At 44.2% G+C, this 23,438-nt stretch overlaps 1 protein-coding gene across 1 annotated transcript in view; it reads right to left on the bottom strand.

Moving 5' to 3' along the window:
• LOC138761687 (UPF0524 protein C3orf70 homolog) overlaps positions 1 to 22,259 on the bottom strand; it is a 52,115-nt gene extending 29,856 nt beyond the window's left edge. The window contains exon 1 of the mRNA XM_069934257.1: positions 21,885 to 22,259. Coding sequence (XP_069790358.1) covers positions 21,885 to 22,068 — 184 coding nt within the window. The 5' untranslated portion in view covers positions 22,069 to 22,259. The remainder of the gene's footprint in view (positions 1 to 21,884) is intronic.
• Between the last annotated feature and the right edge of the window lie 1,179 nt (positions 22,260 to 23,438).

The following is a 23,438-nucleotide window of genomic DNA, read 5'->3' as shown; positions in this document are numbered from 1 at the left end:
ATCCTCAAGTTTTTCACACTTAGTCCAAAGTCCCTCCTCCTTTACCCTTCCTCTACTTCCTGATATCATCCATTCCAGAAAACAGCACGTTCCATAATTTCACTGAGGGGGCTATCTTGATTTGTTCTAATGCAGAACTGACCCCAAGCTACTTCTGATTAAAAATAAATTCTGAGCACCTAAATCCCTCTGGAGTAATGAGTAAATGTCATGGTGGCAGTGACATTCCTTCACAATACAAATGTAATTCAAAAGGTAAAATCAACATTTAGTGAAGTGGTTCTTTCCACTCACATCCCACTTTAAGTATTCCCTATGCCATCGGTGCTCTGTGATTAGTAAGAGATTGCTTAAGGTGGGATGTGGGTGGGAAGAAAAAGTTTGAAAACCATTGTTTTAATCGTACCTCATTATGTGCACGGTTTCCTAACTCCAATGACAATTTTTCTCAAACAAAATATTTCAGTAACAATTGGGTCTCGAGCAGTGATTCTCAACCTTCCCTTCCCACTCACATCCCACCTTAAGCATTCCCTTACTAATCACAGAGCACCGATGGCATAAGAATTACTTAAAGTGGGATGTGAGTGGGAAGGGAAGGTTGAGAACCACTCTTTATTCCCATCCAGATATGATATCTGGCTAATTTATCTGGAATACTGGTTGTTGTCTTCTATTTTATAGTGAGAGCTCTCTCAGAACTATTGTACTTTTCACTCCTGGCTGCACCATGTGATTTTTAAAAATTTATTTATAGATACAGCCCAGTAACAGGCCCTTCTGGTCCATGAACCTGTGCTGCCCAATGATACCTATGTGATAAATCAACCTACCAACCCCATACGTTTTGGAGGGTGGGAGGAATCCGGAGGAAACACCCACGTGGACACAGGGAGAGTGTACAAACTCCTTACAGACAGTGCCGGATTCGAACTCAGGTCACTGGCACTGTAATAGGGTGCTAACCACTAGACAAATCATGCTACTTTGATCATTCTCCTTTAATTACTCTTCTGACATTGAGGCCTTCACAAAACCAGCTATTACAGGCATTTGGCTGTCTTTTATTTTAAAGAGGTGAGTGACCTCTGCAAATTCATTCTCCACTGCAATTGATAGCTTGAGCATAGATTTGACACTTTAAATAACATCCTTTGCTTCTTTTCCTGTTGTAAACTCATATTGACTTTTCCACTGAACCAGGCAAGAACATTTATCTTAAGCTCTCTGCACAAAAGAAAATGAAGGAAGCCAGGAATTAATTAATAAAGTACTTTTAGTAAGTCATCAGAGCAGAATATTTGCTTTAATTAAAATTATTAAGGTGATTTTTTTATTACAATTAAATCAAGGATAATTACCATTGCAGAAAGCAGTGGACTCAATTTATATCTGCCGGTATGTTTGAAAAGGTGATGACATTGGCAATGAACCTGCTATTTTCCTGTGGATTAAATTATAACCTAATCTTTATGAGCAGCCAATATAAATTGGTAGCAATTTATATTGAAGCAGGCACTGGGATACCCTTATCGCTTCTCCTCCACAACTATGGATCAGGGACAGAATCAGAGCCTGGAATTTAAGCTCATTTCAGATATTTTTTTTAATGTTTTGGGGTGGAAAGAGAAGCTTGGCCCTCACTAAGACTGGAATTTCCTCACCTGTCTTAAATGTTGGGATGTAATCTTTGTATTGAGCATGAGATTGTGGGCAGGGCCAGGAGTTATGGTTCAATTCAAAATGCCCCAGAGTGGGGAGAGGCCTAAATGAATCGCAGGAGTCCTTCTGATAGAAGTATTCCTGCCATGCTCTTGGCCAGGAATCTTCAGCATTTCATCCCATGGCAATGAAGGGCCAGCCATGCATTTCCAAGTCAGGATGGGGAGTGGCTTGGAAGGGAATTTGCTGGTGGTGATGTTCCCTTGACCTTCATACCCTTTCCATGCTGATGCCGGTTGTGGGTTTGGAAGATGCTCTCAGGAGAACCAAGATGAGTGACTGTATTTTGAAGATTACATAGAATAGGAGCAAGAGAAGGCCATTCTGTCCTTCGAGCTTTCTCCCCCATTCAAAACAATCAATGCTCTTCATGTGTCCTCGGTACCCTATTCCTACCTTCTTCCCATAACTCCTTTATGGAATTTGGAATTAACATGACCACTCCCTGATTTCCCTCTCCTCCCTATCCTGCTGTCTCCTTTCCTCCACCCCCTTCCCTCTCCATTCACAGAGCCAACCCCTCCCCCCCAAACATATTTGGAGGTGTGTCCGCCCTCTCTTATAATCCTATGACCTCTCGGCCTGTACTCCTCCCCCCATAATTTTATTTAGGCATCTGCCTACATTTTTCCATACCTTGATGAAGGGCTCAAACCTGAAATGTCAGTTATCTATCTTGACCTTTGCTATATAATGGACACTGTTTGACCTGCTGAGTTTCTCCAGCATTGTGTTTTTATTTCAATCACTGCGTCTGCAGACTCTTGTGTTTTACCCCATAACCCTTTGATCCTTTCAGCCATACAGAGCCTTCAGCAATCAAAGTGTTGAATACAGGAGTCGGAATGTTATGGTGAAGTTGTACAAGACATTCGCGAGGCCAGATTTGGTGAATTGTGTGTAGCTTTGGTCACTACCTGCAAGAATTATATCAATAAGATTGAAAGAGTGCAGAGAAAATTTCCAGGGATGTTGCTGGGCCTTGAGGAATTGAATTATAGGAAAGGTTGAATGGGTTAGAATCTTATTCCCTTGAGCATTGAAGAATGAGGGGAGATTTGATCGAGGTACACAAAATTGTGAGGGACCTAGATGGAGTAAATGGCTTTTCCACTGAGGTTGGCCGTCAAGAACTAGAGGACGTGGGTTAAGGATGAAAGGGGAAATATTTAAAGGGAATATTAGGGAGAACTTCACACAGTGTGTGGAGCGAGCTGTTGGCTGATGAACGCGGGCTCAATTTCAACATTTAAGAAACATTTGGATAGGTAGATGGATGAGATGGGTATGGAGGGCTATGGTTTGGGTGCAGGTCAGTGGGACTAGGCAGAATAATAATGAGGGTGAAGGGGCTGTTTCTGTGCAGTAGTGTTCTATTAGGTCCACATTCACTTTCCTTTTCAAAGTATCTAATGCACTGGGGTCAACAATTTCACCTGGTAGAGTTCCACAAGTTGCACGCAGTGGGGCCACTGCAGTGGAGGGAGTGAATATTTAGGCTGGAGGATGGGATCTTTTGCTCTACCCAACCCTCCCCCCATCTGAGCCATGAAACCCATTCCTGCTCATTTGACTTTTGGCTTTTTACATGCACTTCCCTGCTGCCCAGTGTCTTGGCTTCAAGTAAGAGACTAACAATGGCCAGGTGAGTACGGTGCAACAAAAGGCTGCCAGCTCTCAGTAAAGATACTGTTCGAGATTTAATCACATGACATCTGATCAAATCATATTCTGTTTGTGTTTTCCTCCTGCTGCAATCAGACTGTGATTTATATTCAAGGTTTGTGTGATGGTAACAATTCAAACTGTCAGCCTTAGTTCTAAATTAGAGCTTATATGTGAATAAGAAGTAACACCTCCACAGAACTCTGGAGAAAACTCAAACAATGATCGCACTTAAAGTCATGGACTCTTATAGCATGGAAACAGGTCCACAGGTGTAGCTTGTCTGTGTCAAGCTTTAGACCTACTTGCCTGTATTAAGCCCGTACCTTTCCAAGCCCCTTCTATCCATGTAGTTATCCAAGTGTCTCAAAGGTCCTCACACACCAGCCTCTCCCGCTTCTTTGCTTACTCATTCTTGAGTGACATCTTTCCACTCCTACTCCTGCTTATCCTGGTCCACAGTTAACACTATCACTAAATATTCATCTAAGATCTTCTCCACATTCTCTGGCTCTACACATCGATCCTGATCCTTAACGATATCTATTCTTGTCCCCGTGACCCTTTTCTCTTAATAGGCTTGTAAAATCTTTTTGGATTCTATCTTGCACTGTCTAACAAATCCATCTCAAATTATTTGTTCTTCTAAAATATGGATCTGGCCCCACCTTGAAGACTTCTTTGAAATCAGTTTGTACAATGTGACACTAGACCAAATAGTCAGGATATTTCAGCTTGTTCATTTCTGAAAATAAGAGAGCCAATTCATTCTCCATCAATCTCAATATTGCATTGCATTTATGTTACCTTCCAGACTCACTCAGCATTCAAACATAGAACTTTACAGCACAGTACAGGCCCTTCGGTCCTTGATGTTGTGCCGACTTATATATTCCTACCAAAAAAATACCAAACCCTTCCTTCCTCACAACCTTCTATTTTTCTTTCATCCATGTTCCTGTCTCAGAGACTCTTAAATGCCCTTCATATTTCGGCCTCCATCACTACCCCTGGCAAGGTATTCCAGGCACCCACAACTCTGTTTTTTTTTTAAAAACTTGCCCCTGACGTCTCCCCTAAATATTCCTCCCTTCATTTTGTAGAAAAGTCTCCTGGCATTTGCTATTCCTGACCTAAGATAAAGATGCTGGCTGTTCACCTTATCTATGTCTCTCAGAATCTTGCAGACCTCTATTAAGTCTCCTCTCATCCTTCACTCCAAAGAGAAAAGTCCCAGCTCTGCTAACCTTGCCTCATAAGACATTTTCCAATCCAGGTAACATCCTGGTAAATCTCCTCTGCAGCATCTCCATAGCTTCCACATCCTTCCTATAATAAGGTGACCAGAATTGAACACAATACCTTAAGTGTGGTCTCACCAGGGATTTGTAGAGTTGTAACATGACCTCTCGGCTCTTGAAGCCCAGCACCCTTTAGGCCTTCTAAACTATCCTATTAACCTGCACAACAACCTTGAGAGATGTATGTATTTGGACCCCAAGATCCCTCTGTCGTTCCACACTGTTAAGTATCCAACCATTAACCCTGTACTCAGCCTTCTGGTTTGACCTTCCAAAATGTATCACTTCACACTTACCCGGACTGAACTCCATTTGCCACTTTTCCGCCCAATTCTGCAATCTGTCTATATCCATTTGTAACCTACAATGACCTTCAGCATCATCCACAATTCATCCAACCTTAGTACCATCTGCAAACCTACTGACCCATCCTTCTGCTTTTTCACGTAAGTCATTTATAAAAATCATAAAGAGAAAGGGTCCCAGAACAGATCCCTGCAGAACTCCAGTCACTGTTGGAATTGTAGTCACTGACCTCCAGGCAGAATACTTCCCTTACACCACTATTCTCTGCTTTCTACATGCAAGCCAATTTATAATCCATGCAGCCAAGGTTCTGTGGATCCCATGCCTCATGACTTTCTGAACGAGTCTCTCATGGGGACCTTGTCAAATTATTTACTAAAATCCATACTGCCCTACCTTCATCAATTTCTTTTGTTACCTCCTCAAAAAGCTCAATTAGACTCGTGAGGCACGACCTTCCCCTCACAATGTCATGCTGACTGTCCTTGAGAAGACTGTGCTTCTCCAAAAGCTCATCAATCCTATCCTTAAGAATCCTCTCAATAGATGCTGCTTCGTCTACAGATGACGAAGGATGAGAGATGAGTTTATAGAGGTAGATTATGAGAGGGACCTTTTCCCTGGGGTGACAATAGCAAGTTTCATAGGACATCCAGAGAACAGATGTGATGGAAAAAGGAATAAAATCCTTACAGGGGACAGGGTGTGAAGAGATGTAGTTGAGGTAACTCTATATCTTTGTAGAAGCAATCTGTTAAAAGAGTTTGTCTCCCATGAGGGAGACAGAGAGATGGAGAGAGGGGACAGTGTTGTCAGTGATGGACCAAGTATATCTGAGGTTGGGGTGACAGCAGGAAAATGAACAAAGTTGACGTGCTCGTCATGGGTGCATGAGGCGGCACAAACATAGTTGTCAATGTAGCAGAGGAAGAGTTGAGGGGCCTTGTCTGTTGAGGCTTCTTAGCATGGATTACTCCACGTAGCCAATGTAAAGCCAGGCAGAGCTGGGATCCATGCAAGTACACATGGCTACCCCTTTAACTTGTAGAAAGTGGGATGAATGAAAGTTTTTGAAGGTGAGAACAAGTTCTGCCACCTGGAGGAGAGTGGTGGTGAAGGGGGACTGGTTGGGTGTTATTGAAAAAGAAATGAAGGGCTTGCAGAAATGAAGTATGGTGAATTGAGGTGAATAGAAATTGGACATCCATAGTGAAAATGAGGCAGTCGAGTCCAAGGAACTGGAAGTTGTTGGTAATTGAGGACATGTGAGGTATCATGCATGTAGGTAGGGAGGAACTGAACTCGGAGATCTGGGGATACAAAATGAATTCAAGGTAGGCAGACAACAGTTTGGTGGGGCAGGAGCATGCGGAAACAATGCATCTGCCATAACAATTAGGTTTGTGGATCTTGGATAGGAGGTAGAACCAGGCAGTGAGGGGTTGGGAAACAGAGGTTGGAGGCTGTAAGAGGGAACTGGCCAGAAGTGATGAGGTTAGTGATGATGCGTGAGACAGTGGTTTGATGTTTCTTTGTGGGGTCCTGTCCAAGGGGTAAGTAAGAGAAGGTGTTCAAGAGCTGTCATTTGGCTCGACTACGGGTAACCATGAGTACACACATGGGTCCCAACTATGCCTGACTTTTTGTTAGCTAGGTGGAGCAATCCATGCTACAAGTCAACATAGGCAAGGTTCCTCAACTCTTCCTCCACGACGTTGACAAATGCACTTTGCTGCTAATTTCCACCCCGTCCATCTCCAGCAACACTCTCTCCTTTCTCGATTTCTCTGTCTCCATCTTGGGAGACAAACTGTCATCAATTATTTTCTTCAAACCTACCAACTCCCATAGTTACCTTGACTACACCTCTTCGCATCCTGTCCCCTGCAAGGATTCTATTTCTTTCTCTCAATTCCCCCGCCTTCAATGCATCTGCTTCCAGCCAGGTCTTCCATTCCAAAAAACCCGAGATCCCCTCCTTCTTCAAATGGCATGGCTTCCCTTATACTGCTGTCACCTCAGCCCTTACCCATATCTGTTCCATTTCCTGCACATCGCCCTGTCGCCCTCTGTCCCGAGACGCAACAAGAACCATATTCTCCTTGTCCTCACCTACCTCCCAACTAGCCTCTTCATCCAACATATTATCCTTTGCAATTTCTGCCACCTACTAAATTGATCCTACCACTAAACACATCTTCCCCTAGCCTCTCCGCTCTGCTTTCCGCTGCTCCTTCCAGGATTCCCTTGTCTACTCATCGCTTCCCATTAATCATCCTCTCAGTACCTCCTTCCGTGACCAAAGGAGATGCTCCACGTTGCACTCGCACCTCCTCCCTCATCACCATTCCAAGCAGTTCTTCAAGCCACACTTCACTTGTGAATCTGAAGGAGTTATTTACTCCCATTGTGGTGTCCATTACATCGGAGAGACCGGGGACTGCCCAGGGGCACTTCACTCTGTTCACTGCAATAAGAGGGACCTTCCAATGGCCAACCATTTTAATTCCACACACCATCCCCACATTGACATGTCTATCCATGGCCTCGTGCGTTGCCAAACCGAGGCTACCCACAAATGGGAGGAACAACATCTGGGCACTCTCCAACCAGACAACATTAACCTCCACCTCTAATTTCCATTAAATTCCCCCTCCTCCTCTGTCTATCCCTTTCCCAATCCCTCTGTCTCCTTTCCCCCTCTCTTCTCTCTCCATTCAGAGAGTTACCAACCTCAGCTTTTTTTCCTCTTCTACCCTCCCACCTGGGTCCACCTCTGACCTCTTACCTATTGGCCTGTGCTCCTCCTCTGCACCTTCCTCCCTCCTCCTCCACCCCATCTTTTTATTCAGGCACCTGCTCATACCTTGATGAAGGGCTCAGGCCCAAATTGTTGATTCCCTAAGTAAATGCTGCGTGACCTGTTGAGTTTGGAGCCTGTACTCTGTTGTAATGCTCTATGTTCTTCTGGAGGTTTAAAACTTTTGGTGGACTTTGGAAGGGAAATTATTGTGGTCTTTTGATGTCAATTGTTAATTAGCTGTTCCTAAAACTGTGGACCAAGATTTACTTATAGGCCTGTTATATTTATTTTCATTCTGCGGAGAAATACTGGACAGTGTATAGGTTTTGGAGAATCAGGAGGCAAGTTGCTCCGCAGAATGTTTATGCGGCTGATCTGCCAAAAGTTTAACGTCAATGGTGACGCTCAGGTTACACAGTGTTCAGCAATGATAATAACATTGAAAGTCAAGAGCAAGTTGTTACAATTTCTCTTTTTTAGATACTCATATGTAAAGTGTCAAAGCAATGACCATGTTGCAAAGTGAAATATAAAGACCCAGCATCAGCACATTTTATTGTTGGACCCTGACTTGATGTTAACGCATCATTGACCCTCGTCAAGAATGACGTTGCTGGTGGAAGAGGAGATTGGCCGATATTCATATATTTAGGTCATCTCATTGAAACACACACAAAATTAATTAAAGTGGATAAAACAAGATTACACAGACTTGTGATCAGGAGTAAGTGATTTAGAGGGGATTTGAGGGGGACCTATCGCACCCACCGGAAGTGAACTTCTGGACCCGTTGGTGGAAACGGAGTCACCAACAGCATTTAAGAAGGATCAAGATAAACTCTTGAGTCACCTTGGCGTTAGCGGCTATGGGGAAAGTCAGTACTGATGCAGTTGGGTTCCCTGGAGCTGGTGTGGACCTGCTGGGCTGAATGACCTATTTCCAGACTGTGCATCTTTGATACAATGAAAAGGTGGAGTGGATGAATCCCCAAATTAAAAGGCAGAAAATAGGAGAAGGAGAAGGCCCTTCAGCCCTTCAAACCTGCTCCATGATTCATACAATCTTGGCTGATTATGTGACCAGTCCTCTTTACCTGCTTTGTTTCCATACCCCTTGATTCCCTTTAACTACAAGGGTACAAGGGGCATGATGAGAAAACCTTATCCAACACGGCAGTGCGGTTGGCGTGACGCTATTACAATGCCAGCGACTCGGGATCAAGTCCAGCACTGTCTGTAACCAGTTTGTACGTTTTCCTTTGACCTGTGTAGATTTCATCCTGGTGCTTTGATTTCCTCCCACCCTACAAAACGTTGGGGGTTGGTAGGTTAATTGGGTGTAATTAGGCTGCACTGGCTTCATGGGCCAGAAAGGCCATCTATTGTGCTGTATCATTAAAAAAGAATTATGATGGACATCAATAGCGTAGAGAGGGAGAAAGTTTAAAGGAGTTTTACCAGACACTGACATGGTTGGACAGAGCACCTGTTCTTGTGCTGTACATTCTTTGTCTGACAAAGACTTTTTTTCCCCCAGGGTAGAAATGTCAGATTCTAGAGGGCAAAGATTTAAGGTCAGATGTGTAAAAGTTTTAAGGAGATTTGAGTGGGAAGTTTTTCCACTGAGAGTTGTGAGTATCTGGAGTGTACTACTAGGATTGCTGGTGGAAGCAGGTATAAGAGCAATTACTTCAGAGATGCTTAGACAGGCATGGGCAGGCAAATGGGGTTGTTTAAATTGGCACCATGGTCAGCACAGACTTCGTGGGCCTCTTCCTATGGTCTGTGTTCGACGAGATCAGCCATTTCTTACTAGAATTTCTTACTAGAGTTGAAAGTTTTTGGGACTCTCCGTGGCAAAGTACTGTATCTGCTTCATCAAGTACATTCAAACTTAAGCAATTGACAATCTTTGGGCACAATGAAGGAAATGGAAATAGAGCCAGTATGTCACAGAATTGACTGTAATCTTCAGAAACCGTCCAATCTGATTTCAAGAGGCTATATTGTTTACTGCTGCTTGTAGTTTTACATTTTTATGTTTTTATCTTGCACATCATTTACAAATTGGATATAGTGCCGAGGAATCAGTATGACAGACGGTGGAATATTGCCAGTTACCGCATCAGGAGACTGACTGAAGAATTCAGATCTAAATGATTCTATATCTCATCCCATGAAGACTTGAGAGAATCAGTCCTGCAATTACTCATGGTATTTTACCTGGAAGTATTCAAACAACAACTATTCAAACTTGTGAGAAAAAAATCCCCAAAAGTTTAAATTTACTTCTGTTATTTTCTAAATGAGACTTTTATATCCATGTTGTCTCCATTAATTCTTAAAGATTCACTACATTTTTCATTCTTATTTGATGTAAGCATACAGCCACTATTTTGCAAAACAATGATGCAGGCTCCAGGCTTCATAAAAAATCCTGATGCTGCTTCTGGTTTTGAGTTCTTATTATTTCCGGAGATCATTTCATCTTCACTTGTTCTACTGTTTTCATGGTAACCAGGGGGCAGAGCAATCAAGTCATTTCCTCATCCACATAAATGGAATAAGTGCCAAGCTCTTTACTTATGATCAGGTTATTGTCAATAACTGAATTGTCACATTCTCCCAGCTGGTTTATTGCCATCATAAATATTGACTACCTAAAAGGATTTTTGAGCAGCTTGGTTTTAAGAAGAGTCTTAAAGGTGGAGAGGATGAGAGAAAGAATTGCAATTTGGAGCCTGGTCTGGTGAAGAGATTAAGGAATGGAGGAACACAAATATGTGAACCCAGAGACAGTGATAGAGACATGGGTAAGGATGAGGACTTTAAACCGAAACATTGGTGGCGATGAATAGATAGAGATGGGGCAGCACGGTTGACGTAGCAGTTAGCGCAACACCTTTCACAGTGCCAGCGATTAGGATTCGTATCCCATGCTGTCTGTAAGGAGTTTTTATGTTCTCCCCATGTCTGAGTGGGTTTTCCCCGGCGGCTCCAGTTTCCTCCCACCATTCGAAATGTACCGGGGGTGGGGGGGGGGGGGGGTGAAGGTTAATTGGGCGTAAATTGGCCAGCACGGACTCATGGGCTGAAATGGCCTATTACCGTGCTGTATGTCTGAATTTAAAAAAAAATAAATGAAGGAGATTGTAATGTAGACAACAGAAAGTTTTGTATAAACTTGTATGTGCACAGGCTGAGAAAGCCCAAGCCAACTTTGGAACGATCAAGTGTCATGGCTATAGACGGTTGAATAATGGTTTCAGAAGATCAGACAAATGAGAGATGGAGATGGACGATGTTATGGGAGTAGAAGTAAGTGGTCTTTGCAGAGGGGATGGGGTTAAACACAGCCAGTATCTCAGCCTCTCTAAAGAGAAACACAGCGTTGACATTTTGGGCAGCTGGGATAAATGTGTCCATTCAAACCCCTAATGGCTTTCTGTTTCCTAATGCTGATATGGCTGCTGTATATTTTCATTCTTTTCTCTCTTGATTTTAGACAATGCACATTTGATGTTTCCACATTTAATCTGCTTTTTAAATGGAAAACAAAATCTTCCACAAATCAGATCCACTTCTCTGGGTTGTTTTCTGGTTAATGAAACTGCAGCAATAACATTGCAATGTAACACTATAAAACTCATCTGTGGTCAACACCAGCAATGATTAAATGACAGAAAATAGATCTCAGACTCCAAGCGGATGGTGTTAAAGGGACAGTTGTGGCATGGATATTAATGTCTAAGGCACAGAATGGAGATTGGTGACGAAGTGATGGCTTCTCTGATTGGAGAGAGGTATATGTGGCTCCAGGGTTGGTAATGACCTGAATTTGGGTATAAAGTGATCTCTTTCAGAAATTGCACAGCACATATGATTTGGAAATATCGAAAGAATGAAAAGTTGCTTCACTGGTCATGTGATGTGACTCATTAGGAATGGAATGAAATGCAAAATAGTGTGAAGACATAGATTGGGAGTGAAAATTTTGAGCAGAATATCAACTAAATTATGCAAGTTTAAGGAGAAAATGGAATTCTATTGCACAAACATAAAAGTTGACAGGGCTTGGCTTTATCGATCAGCACTGAGGAATGAGCAATGGGCGAGACCATTTTAAGTCACAGGTCTCAGCTGGAAACATCTGGCCATTCCTAGTCACTGGACTCAAATAATGATGCTATTCTCTTAAAGAGGATTCAAAAGAGATTTACAGGAACGATACCAGGAATGCAAAGAATTAAAGATATTCCATCACAGGGCACAGAGGTACCAGCCTCCACCACCACCCCTGGCAATGCATTCCAGGCATCCACTACTCTCTGTTTTTTTAAAAAAAACTTACCCCCTTCCCCCCCCCCCCAAAAAAAAACTTTCCTTCTCTCACCTTATATATATGTTTTCTGGTGTATGGTACCCTCACCCCTGGAAAAAGGCGCTGACTGTCCTCTCATTATCTTGTGGGCTCTATTAAATTGCTTCGCATCCTTCTTCACTCCAAAGAGAAAAGCCCCAGCTCTGTTAACCTTGCCTCATAAGACACAATCTCCAATCCAAGCATCTTCCTGGTAATTCTCCTCTGCACCCTCTTCCACATCCTTCCTGTAATGTGGCAACCAGAATTGAACACAATATTTCACGTGTGGCCTAACCAGAGTTTTTCGAGCTGCATCGTTACCTCATGACTCGAACTCAATCCACCACCCCCCCCCCCCCCACCCGACTAATGAAGTCCAGCATACCATAAGCCTTTTCAAATACCTTATCAACCTGCACAGTAACCTTGAGAGAACTATGGATTTGGACTCCAAAGTCTCTCTGTTCTTCCACAATGTTATGAATCCAGCCATTAACCCTGTACTCTGCCTTCAGGTTTAACCTTCCAAAATGCATCACATCACACTTAACCAGATTGAACTCCATTTGCCACTTTTCCAACCAATTTTGCATCCTGTCTATATCATTCTGTAACCTACGACGACGTGCCACATTATCCACAACACCACCAACCTTCGTGTCATCTCCAAACTTACTGACCTATCCCCCTACTTCTTCATCCAGGTCATTTATAAAAATCACAAACAACAGGGGCACAGAACAGATCCCAGTGGAACTCCAGTAGTCACTGACCTCCAGGCAGAATACTGTATATGCTGACGGATTGGACGATCCTTAAAATATAAAAATGTCACCTTAAAATCAGGGGTCATCTTATACAACAGGTCTAAAATCCAAACCTCAGAATCAGAATTTATTGCCATGAACAAGTCAAGAAATTCGGTGTTTTGCAGCAACATCACAGTGCTGTCTGTATGGAGTTTGTACGTTCCCCCTGTGTCTGCGTGGGTTTTCTAAAAAATGTATGGGGTTTGCAGGTTAATTGGTGTATATGGGGGAATGCGGACTCGTGGGCAAGGGTGGGCCTGTTATCGTGCTGTATGTTAAAATTTAAAAAGATTAAAATAGGAATATGCGCCGAATGCAAGCAAATGGGGCTAGCTTGATCAGCATGGACAAATGGGGCCGAAAGGCCTGCTTCCATGATATAGAACTCTACAACTCCATGACAATATCCCGTTTTCCCTCTCCCCACCCCACCCCACTGTTATTAATTGCATACATGAGAGCTGGTACTGATGTATAATTGGGATAGAGTGGGGGATAAAAAGCTGCACTTTGAAAGTAGCATCAAATGATTTTTTTTTAACCAGTCTGAGAGGAGGAGGAATTTATTTTCATAAGATCATAAGAGATTGGAGCAGAAATAGGCCATTCAAGTCATGTCTGATGTATGAGCCCATGAGTCCACTCTACATTTTGAAACATGGCTTATGTATTCTTCCTCTCAACCCCATTTTCCTGCCTTCTCCACATAACCTTTGACCCCCTTACAAATCAAAAATTTAACCATCTCCACTCTTTGTCTCCCCAATGACTTGGCCTCCACAGCCATTCGTGGCAACACATTTCAACTCTTTTATCACGTTTGCACATCCTTCCAACGCCAGGCACAAATGCGGCTCATGGTGAAAGTCTCCATTCAACGGCCATTCTGCCAACACTTTCAACACGATCATCTACAGCACAAAACTGCATCTTATTTGCCACCAATTGACAAGGTGATGTGCCATACTACTCCTGCACGATGAAGAGACTCAAGGAGGCTGCTGGTGTTCCTAGTGACTACATGTAGAACTATAGAACACTACAGCACAGAAAATAGGCCATTCAGCCCTTCTAGTCTGTGCCAAAATATCATTCTGCTAGTCCCACTGACCTGCACCCATTCCATTACCCTCCAGACCTCTCCCATTCATGTATCTTCCAATTTATTCTTAAAGCTTAAGAGTGAGCCTGCATTCCCCATGATGGTTGGCAGCTCTCACCACTCTCTGAGTGAAGAAGTTCCCCCTAAACCTTTTCCCTTTCACCCTAAAGTCATGTCCTCTTGCACTTATCTCTCCTAATCTAAGTGGAAAGAGCCTACTAACATTTACTCTGTCTATACCCCTCGTAATTTTTTAAACCTCTATTAAATCTCCCCTCATTCTTCTACGGTCCAAGGAATAAAGTCCCAACCTGTTAAATCTTTCCCTGTAACTCAACTCCTGAAGACCCAGGAACATCCGAGTGAATCTTTTCTACACTCTTTCAATCTTACTGATAACGCTCCTATAGTTTGGCGACCAGAACTGCACACAATGTTCCAAATTTGACCTCACCTATGTCTTATCCAACCTCATCATAACATCCCAACTCCTGTACTCAATACTTTGACTTATGAAGGCAAAGATCCCAAAAGCTATCTTTATAACTCTGTCTACCTGTGAAGCCACTTTCAGGAATTGTATATCTTTATTCCAAGATCCCTTTGTTCCTCTGCACTTCTCAGTGCCCTACCATTTACTGTGTATGTCCTACCTTTGTTTGTCCTTCCAAAATGCAAGACCTCACACTTTTCTGCATTAAGTTCCATCTGCCATTTTCTGACCCATTTTTCTAGTTGGTCCAGATCCTTCTGCAAGTTTTGAAAGCCTTCCTTGTTGTCCACAACACCTCTAATCTTAGTGTCATCAGCAAACTTGCTGTATGGGAAACACATATGGGACATGTGTTCAGCTAAAGCTCTTGACAGATCACAGGACTGGATTCGCTTTGGAGCATCTGCCATGCTGAGAATGTTACGGACTAAAACTCTGCCACTCTGTCTCTTACCTTCCTGTGCAGCAGAACCAACACCCTCAGTGCCGAGATCTTGGCTACTGCCGCCTTCCCTATCTCCCCAACAGTGTCACACTGCAGTTTAGGGCCAAAGGAAAGATTAGGAATGAGTGACCAACAGACAGAGCAGTAGCAGGAAGATAGTCCCCTGTGGTCATCTGCCTCCAAAAGAGAAGTACTGTTGGGGAGATGGCATATCAGGGGAAGGTGACTGTAAGTGCTTTTGTGTACAGGTGGACAGGAAAAAAAAAATGGCAGAGCTGTAGAGGTTGGGGATCCTATAGTAAGGAGTATAGACAAAAACGTCTGTGCTCGGGTCTCCCAGATGGTGTGCAATACACACACATGAAGGAGAAACTCTGTAGCAACATCGAGAAGGTTTTCATTCCTGAAATAGGGCCAAGGCCTGAACCATTGGTTTGAGGAGATGAGAACATGTTCGTTAATTGTGGTGTAATGCAATATGTTAGATCATATGATGACAATATAGTGACGATGTACCCCTACTCTCCTCGTGTATAGTTTACCTATAATATGATTAATAAAAAGATTGAAAAAAGGGATTATGACCTGTGCCACATGCTAATTAGAGAAGGCATAGCAGAATAGATAGGATACCTATATACAGTTTGAGCAGTGCTCCAGAGAGGAGGGATTCAGACTCCTGGGACATTGGGCCCAGTTTTGGGGAAAATGGGTCCAGTGCAAATCAGTTGGTCTACACCTGACCAGGACTAGGATCAATGGCCGAGGGGGACAATTTGCTGGCGCTGGTGTTTCAACTAATATGACAAAGAGATGAGAATCCAGGCAGAAAGACAGAGGGAAGCATTGCAAGGAAAGAGAAAGAGTGGGTTACAGAAATGTCAAGTGCAAAAGCCACAAAGAGTTCTGGATTCGAAAAGGACAATAAAGTTCACCCTTTACCCGAATCCCCATAGTATTCGAAGCAACTTCCTTGCTGAGGTATGATTTAGTGGTCATTACAGAAACATGACTGCAGGGCATAGTTGACCAGGAATTAAATATCTAAGGATATCAGCTCTTTCAGAAAGATAGGTAGGAGGGTGAGGGAAGTAAAAGACGAAAGTCTGAAGACACCATGGTTGAAAATAAAAACACAACGCTGGAGAAACTCAGCAAGTCAAACGAGGGCTTTTATAATAAGATTAAAATACATATCTGACATTTTGAGCCCTTCAACGACGGTGAGGGAGGTGGGGCAGCACTCTCAATAAATAAGATCAGAGCAATAAATAAGATGAGACAGCATGAGACCAAAGAAACAAAAGGTTGAATCCATCTGGGTCGAGAGTAAAGGGAAAAGATCATGACACTGCCTCTGTAATTTTATAACGAGGTGGCCTATAGACAACGATAGGCCACCAAATAATAAAATATCTGTTGCATGCAAGAATGGGACAGCAGTTGTCATGGGGAACTTTAGAAAGCACATAGATTGGGCAAATCAGGTAAGCTTTGTGTCTGTCATGAAGGAAGAAATAGAGGGAACTCTGAATAGAAATTGTTCCATCAGGCAGATGCAGCATAGATTCAGGAAGGGCAGGTCGTGTTTGACCAATTTACTGGAGTTCTTTGAGGATCAGAGGAAGGCTACTGGGAGATGAGTGTCGGGTTCTTTGAGTTGCCTTTTACATTTAAACAAAGCGCACAAGCAGGGACTCAGCGATCAGCATTTGATTTGTGAGAGAGGTTGAACCAGCAGCCAATAAAAAGAAGGGAAGCTCAAGTGGAGTGACCCACTGTAAGGGTCAGGACTTAGGCTTGAGAGACTTCAGTGAGCAAAGGGTAAGGAAGTGTTGCAAGAGCTAACAGTGACAGAGGCACTCTTGGGAAAAACAAAGGCTTCAGCAAGAAAGCACAGGTCAGAGTTGGTGAGGGCAAGTGAGGTCTTTTTATAATTACCCAAAAAGAGCAGTGGGGTGGCAGCCAAGGCAGTAGTCTGCTCCACTTGTAGGATGTGGTAAATCAGGGAAGGCACCTGTGTCCCACATGACGACTTCACCTGAAAGCTCCTCATAGTCAGCATTAGGGAACTGGAGTTGGATGAACTCTAGATCATTCGGGAGGCAGAGGGGGTGATGGATTACAGCAGTGCTTTTCAAACTCCCCCCCCCCTCTAAATTCACATTCCACCTTAAGCAATCCCTTATGCCATAGGGGCTCTGTGATTAGTAAGGGATTGCTTAAGGTGGTCTGTGAGTGGAAAGAAAAAGTTTGAAAACCACTGTTTTAATCATCCCTAATGGACTCGTTATGTGCATGGTTTCATAACTCCAAAGGAAATGGGCCAATGACAATTTTTCTCAAGCAAAATATTTCAGTAACAATTGGGTCTAATGCAGTCATTATCAACCCTCCCTTCCCACTCATATAACCATCTTAAGCAATCCCTTACTAATCACAGAGCACTGATGGCATAGGGATTACTTAAGGTAGAATGTGAGTTAGGGGGGCAGTTTGAAAACCAATGGGTTACAGGGAGGTAGTCACACCTAGGAGGCAGGAGGTGGGTAGCTGGGTGACTGTTGGCAGTTATATACAAACCACCAAACTATAGCCAGGATCTGCACACAAATTCCAACAGCAAATAGAAAAGGCTTGTCAGAAAGGCAATATTATAGTAATCATGGGGATTTTAACATGCAAGTAGATTGGGAAAACCATGTTGGGACTGGATCTCAAGAGAGAGAATTTGTAGAAAGCCGACGACATGGCTTTTTCAAACAGCTTGTTGATGAGCCCACGAGAGGATCGGCTGTACTGGATTAAGTGTTGTGCAATGCAGCAGAGGTGATTAGAGAGCTTAAAGTAAAGGAATCATTAGGGGGCAGTGATCACAATATGATTCAACATATTTGAGATTTAACAAGGAGAAACTAAAGTCGGATGTGTCAGTATTTCAGAGGAATAAAGGGAATTACAGAGGCATGAGGGAGGAACAGGGCCAGAATAGATTGGAAGGGGGCATTAGTAGGGAAAACGGCAGAAAAGCAACAGATGAAGTTTCTGCAAAAAATGGGGAAGTTGCAGGATAAATACAGACCAAAAAGGAGGAAATATTTGAATGGAAAATGTCATAGCTGTGGCTGACGAGCAAAAGGGCATACACAAAACCAAAAATTAGTGGGAATGTTTTAAAAATTTCCAGAAGGCAACTAAAAATTCATTATGAGGGGAAAGATAAAGTATGAAAGTAGGCTTCCAAATAACCTCAGAGGATGCAAAAACTTCAATTATATTAAGAGTAAAAGAGAAGTGAGACTAGATATAGGACTGTTAGAGAAATAATAAAGGCAAACAAGGAGATGGCAGAGGAGCTAAATATTTTGCATCAGACCTCACTGTGGAAGGCACTAGCAGTGGGCTGGATGTCCAAGGGTATCAGGGAAGGGAAATGAATGCAGTTACTATTACAAAGTGTTCAGAAACCTGAATGGATAAGTTTCCCAGATCAGATGGATTGCACCCTCAGGTTCTGAACTAATTGTGGAGGCACTGGTAATGATCTTACAGGAATCAACAGAAACTGGCATCCATTGGGGTCGATTGTCAAGGATGAGGTTACCGAGTACTTGGAGGCACATGACAAGATAGGCCAAAGGAAATAGGTTTCCTCAAGTGAAAATCTTGTTTGACAAACCTTTTGGAATTATTTGAAGAAGTGACAAGCAGGCTGAATAAAGGAGATGTACTGGATATTGTGTATTTGAATTTTCAGACGGCCTTTGACAAGGTGCTGCACATGAAGCTACTTAACAAGGTAAGAGGCCATGGTATAACAGGAAACATGCCAGCAAGGGTAGAGCATTGGGTGATTGGCAGAAACCAGAGTCGGAATACAGGGATCATATTCTGGTTGGCTGCCAGTTGCTAATATACCACAGGGGACCGCTTCTTTACATGTCATGTACAGTATCAATGATTTATGGAATGATTGACGCTGCTGCCAAGTTTGCAGATGAAACAAAGAAAGGTGAGGAGCAGGTAGTGCTGAGGAAGTCGGCCTCATCGGCAACAATGATGAGTCAGCTTTCAGAGAGAAAGTTGGAAGGCTTGTACAGTGGTGCATGAGCAACAACTTCAGTCTCAATGTTGTCAAAACAAAGGAGATGATTGTGAACTTCAGGAGGATGAAGGATCAGTCCCCACGATATATCAGAGGCTTTATCACAGACCTGTCCTGGACCCACAACACATACTCAATAGTCAGGAAGGCGCAGCAGTGCTTACTCTTCCTGAGAAGGTTGAGGAGGGCAACTCAACCGGCCACATCGCAGAAACGTTTTAGAGGAACACAATAGAGTGTGTCCTGGCTGGCTACACCATAGTGTGATAGAGTAGCAGCGAAGCATCAGATCAGAGGTCAATACAGAGAGTGATTGAAACTGCTGAGAAGATCACTGCGTTCTCCCTTCCCTCTATTGATAATATCTACAGGGAGTAGTGCTCAAAAAGGGCTCAGAGAATCACTGAGGATCCTCACTATCCAGCCCACAGTATCTTTGAGACACTAGCTTCAAGGAGTATAAAAACCAGGACTGGCAGGCTGAGAAATGGCTTCTTCACTCAGGCGGTGAGACAGTTGAACAACCCTAGAAACTGATTATTTATTTTTATTATTTTTGTATATATTTATTTTGGATCGTGATGTATATATGTCATTTGTGTGCAGGGTGTACTGTGTGTGTGTGTGTGTGTGTGTGTGTGTGTGTGTGTGTGTGTGTGTGTGTGTGTGTGTGTGTGTGTGTGTGTGTGTGTGTGTGTGTGTGTGTGTGTGTGTGTGTGTGTGTGTGTGTGTGTGTGTGTGTGTGTGTGTTTGTGTGTGTGCGCACTCTGGTCCGGAGATGTGCTGTTAGCTATCTACAGGTACAATCAGATGACAATAAACTTGAACTTGAAACATCAGGTTGTGACAGTTGGTGATTTTTAACTTTTCACATATTGACTGGGGCTCACATTCTGTAAAAAGGCTGGATGAGTTAGAGCTGGCCAAATGTGTTCAGCAACATTTCCCAAATCAATACATAATACCAAGTAGAGAGAGAGAGTGCAATACTGGTTCTCCTATTCAGGAATGAGGCAGAGCAAGTGATGGAAGTATGTGCAAGGGAACATAATGCGATTAGTTTCAAGATAATTATGGAAAAGGATAGGTCTGGTCCTTGGGGGGAGATTTTAAATGGGAGGAAAGCCCACTTTGATGGAATCAGAAAGGATCTGGCAAGTGTGGATTTGAGCAGGTTGTTTACTGGGCAAAGATGCGCTTGTTAAGTGAGAAACCTTTAAAGGTGAAAACTTGAGAATATAGAGTTTATGTGTTCCTGTCCTGATTAAAGGAAAGAGGAAGAGAAAGATTTGCAGATGAAATTTGCAGACGACACCAAGATTGGAGGTGGAGTGAACTGCGAGGAAGGCTTTTAAAGCTTGCAGTGGGATCTGGGTCAGCTGGAAAAATGGGCTGCAAAATAGCAGATGGATCTTTAGGATGAGAAACCAGGATAGGACCTACCTGGAAACTGTTTGGAATGATGTAATGGGAGTTCAGTATAAACTGTAATGACACTTTACCACTGGATTGGCCATTGTATTTCATTCCTGGAATCCATCCCTTGGGATTGTTAGCCTGCACAATGTGGCAGCTAAGTGTTTTGTTAAAATGGGTTGCTATCTCCTATCGTTCAGGGAGTGATCAAACTAGAATTGGAAAGAAATAGCATTGTAGGGCTTTGGAAAAAGGGCACAGGACTGCTGTAGTTGACTCAAGGGCCAAATGGCCTCTTCTGTACCATTGTCATTCAGTGACTCAATAATGCTGTTCTCAGAAAGGAATATCAAAAGAAGGTAGAAGAGTACTACTGGTCTATCAAAAGCTCCAAAATGTGACTGACGTGGCCTTCAAAGACATCTGTATGATAGTAAATACAGTACTGTAAAGCAAGTTAAACACCAGCTGTCAGTTGGATGTGTGGTTGTGGGCACTGGATAAAAGGTAAATAAATATAGGATTGAAATCGATCTACCAGCAAATTGGAGATGCATTCTAGTTCACCACATTATTAGCAGGATGTGAAAGCATTAAAGAAGATTTACAAAAGATTTAGATTGTTCTCGGAATGAGGAATTACATTGTTAAAGATAAGATTTGACAGACTAGAACTTTGTTACTATGTATTTGATGTACCAGTTATCATTTGTGGGGCGTTGGCCTCAAACCACTTCCACACTTTTAAAAATCAGTATTGGAACTTTTTTTTCTTGTATTCAGGTTACCTCCTCTTGCAAATTATTTCTCTCCTAGTAACCCTTTCTCTGAAACTTGGATTAATGAGGTGAGACTGCAGCTGGGCATACATCACCAGATCTTCTTAATCTGGACCAATGAATGTGGGCAGCCCTTCCTACCCTACTCTTGCAAGCTTCAAGCAATCCTGACCAATTTCTGCTGGGAGGCAACGTCGGCTCACGTTCTTATCAATTATTGATGCAAAATTGGTTATTTGGGTTCTGACAGCGGTACTTTCGGGAATGAAGTGTGTCCTGCCAGTGAACTGGCGTCCGATAGGGATCCGTGGAACCCAGCATTAGATGGGCTATAATCTTGAAAGGGCGATCAGTGGACACGTTTTTAAAGTGAGGGCGATGGGAAGGAGCTTTTAGACTCTTGTTCGTACGAGCTTAAGATATCATTATTTTCCCTGGATTTACATTCTCACCCAGTACTTGATCCAAAATAACCGAATCGCCCTGGTCAATACAGACCTCTGTGTAATTTGAAGTGACATTCCACCCCTGCTCATCAGAGACAAACACGAAGAACCATAAGGAAAACTGCTTACAGTGACACCATCCTAAGTGACAGCACCAGTGCCTTTGGAAGCATCTGCCGTGGGTGTGCGTGGCGCAGATGGAGAGGCCGTCACAAGGCTGGAAGTCTGGTCTTCCCGCACAGCTCCGAGCCAAAGCCTGCGCTTCATCCACCTTCTCGCTCTTCCACCCTTTCCTCACGCTGGAGGCCTTCATCTCGGCGTGGGTAGGGAACCCGGACCAAGCGAGCAGATCCCGTCCACAGACGCGGTGGATAGAGAGAGAGAGAGAGAGAGAGAGAGAGAGGTGCACAGAGACAAGAGGAGGAGGAAGAGAGATGCACAGAGATAAGGAGGGAGAGCGAAGGGGGGAGAGAGCGAAGAGAGGGGAGAGAGAGAGGGGAGAGAGAGAGGGGGAGAGAGAGGGGGGAGAGAGAGAGAGAGGGGGAGAGAGAGAGGGGGGGAGAGAGAGAGGGGACGGAGAGAGGGAGAGGGGGGAGAGAGAGGGGGAGAGAGAGAGGGGGCGGAGAGAGGGAGAGGGGGGAGAGAGAGAGAGGGGAGAGGGGGGGAGAGAGAGAGGGGGAGAGAGAGGGGGGAGAGCGAGAGGGGGCTGAGTTGGATTCGGGGACTACAAGACTGCAGCTGGAAATATGTGGCGGCCGGGCCCGGCTCTATGATGTGTCCGAGGGGGAATTACGAAGGGTCTCTGCCTGGGAACAGACCCGCACCCCGCACAAGTCGTAGCCAGGGGAGATGGTTCCCATTCCGCGTTCGGCCAGCAAGGGGAAGGGAATTGGGGGGGAGTGGGGGGGGAGGACGTTCAGCGGTAGCGGGTCCGTGGAGGTCGCAGCCCAATCTCCGCGGCAGCGAACTTGATGGCCGGGCCGTCTGGAGGAGAATCTAAGAGAAAGTGCCACGTCGGCCTTGCGAAGTCGAGAGGATCTCGGCGTGTGCGGGAGAGTTCAATTCCAGTCCGTGACCAAGTGTGAGAGCCGGAGGTGCTTTCCCTGCTGGCGGGTCACAAGGTGAAGGGCGAAGACTTGCGCTGCCTCTTGCCAGTTTCTTGCGGCCAATGGCACTCACATCTCCAAGCCTTCAGCATCGCAGCGGCGGGGGCTGCCGATCGCGCTCATTCCTGCCTCCGGGCTCCATCTCCTCCGTGACCCCCCCTCCCCTCCCCTCTCTTCTCGGCGGCGCCTTCCCGTGTCGGCCACTTCGACCCGAGCCCTGGGATGTGCCTGTGGCGGACGGAGCGCTGTCACTGAGTCAGTCACGAAGCCACCAGCGGAAGGAGAGGGGAGGAGGGAAGGGGCGGGGGGTGGGGGGAGCGCTCTGGCGACAGCAACATGCAGTTGCGTTTGCACTCGTTAGTTTCTGACCCCTGGAGCAATGTTCCGCCTCACATCTGGAGCAAGGTGACAGCCTTCCTCCTGTGCACCCAGCTCAGGCCATGTCCCAATCTCCTCCGTCCCGTTCCCTTCCAACTTTGATCACAAGTTCGCCCACGACCCGTTTAATTTCATTGCTAGGTGCATGACCCCTATATGCAGCTGGGTGCCTTTATTCCACACAGCTTGCAGCAGGCGG

This window comes from Narcine bancroftii, chromosome 4 (genome assembly GCF_036971445.1).
Source record: "Narcine bancroftii isolate sNarBan1 chromosome 4, sNarBan1.hap1, whole genome shotgun sequence".
NCBI lineage: Eukaryota > Metazoa > Chordata > Chondrichthyes > Torpediniformes > Narcinidae > Narcine > Narcine bancroftii.
Note: the sequence above shows the minus strand (reverse complement) of the source record. Positions and strands in the feature narration are given on the sequence as shown.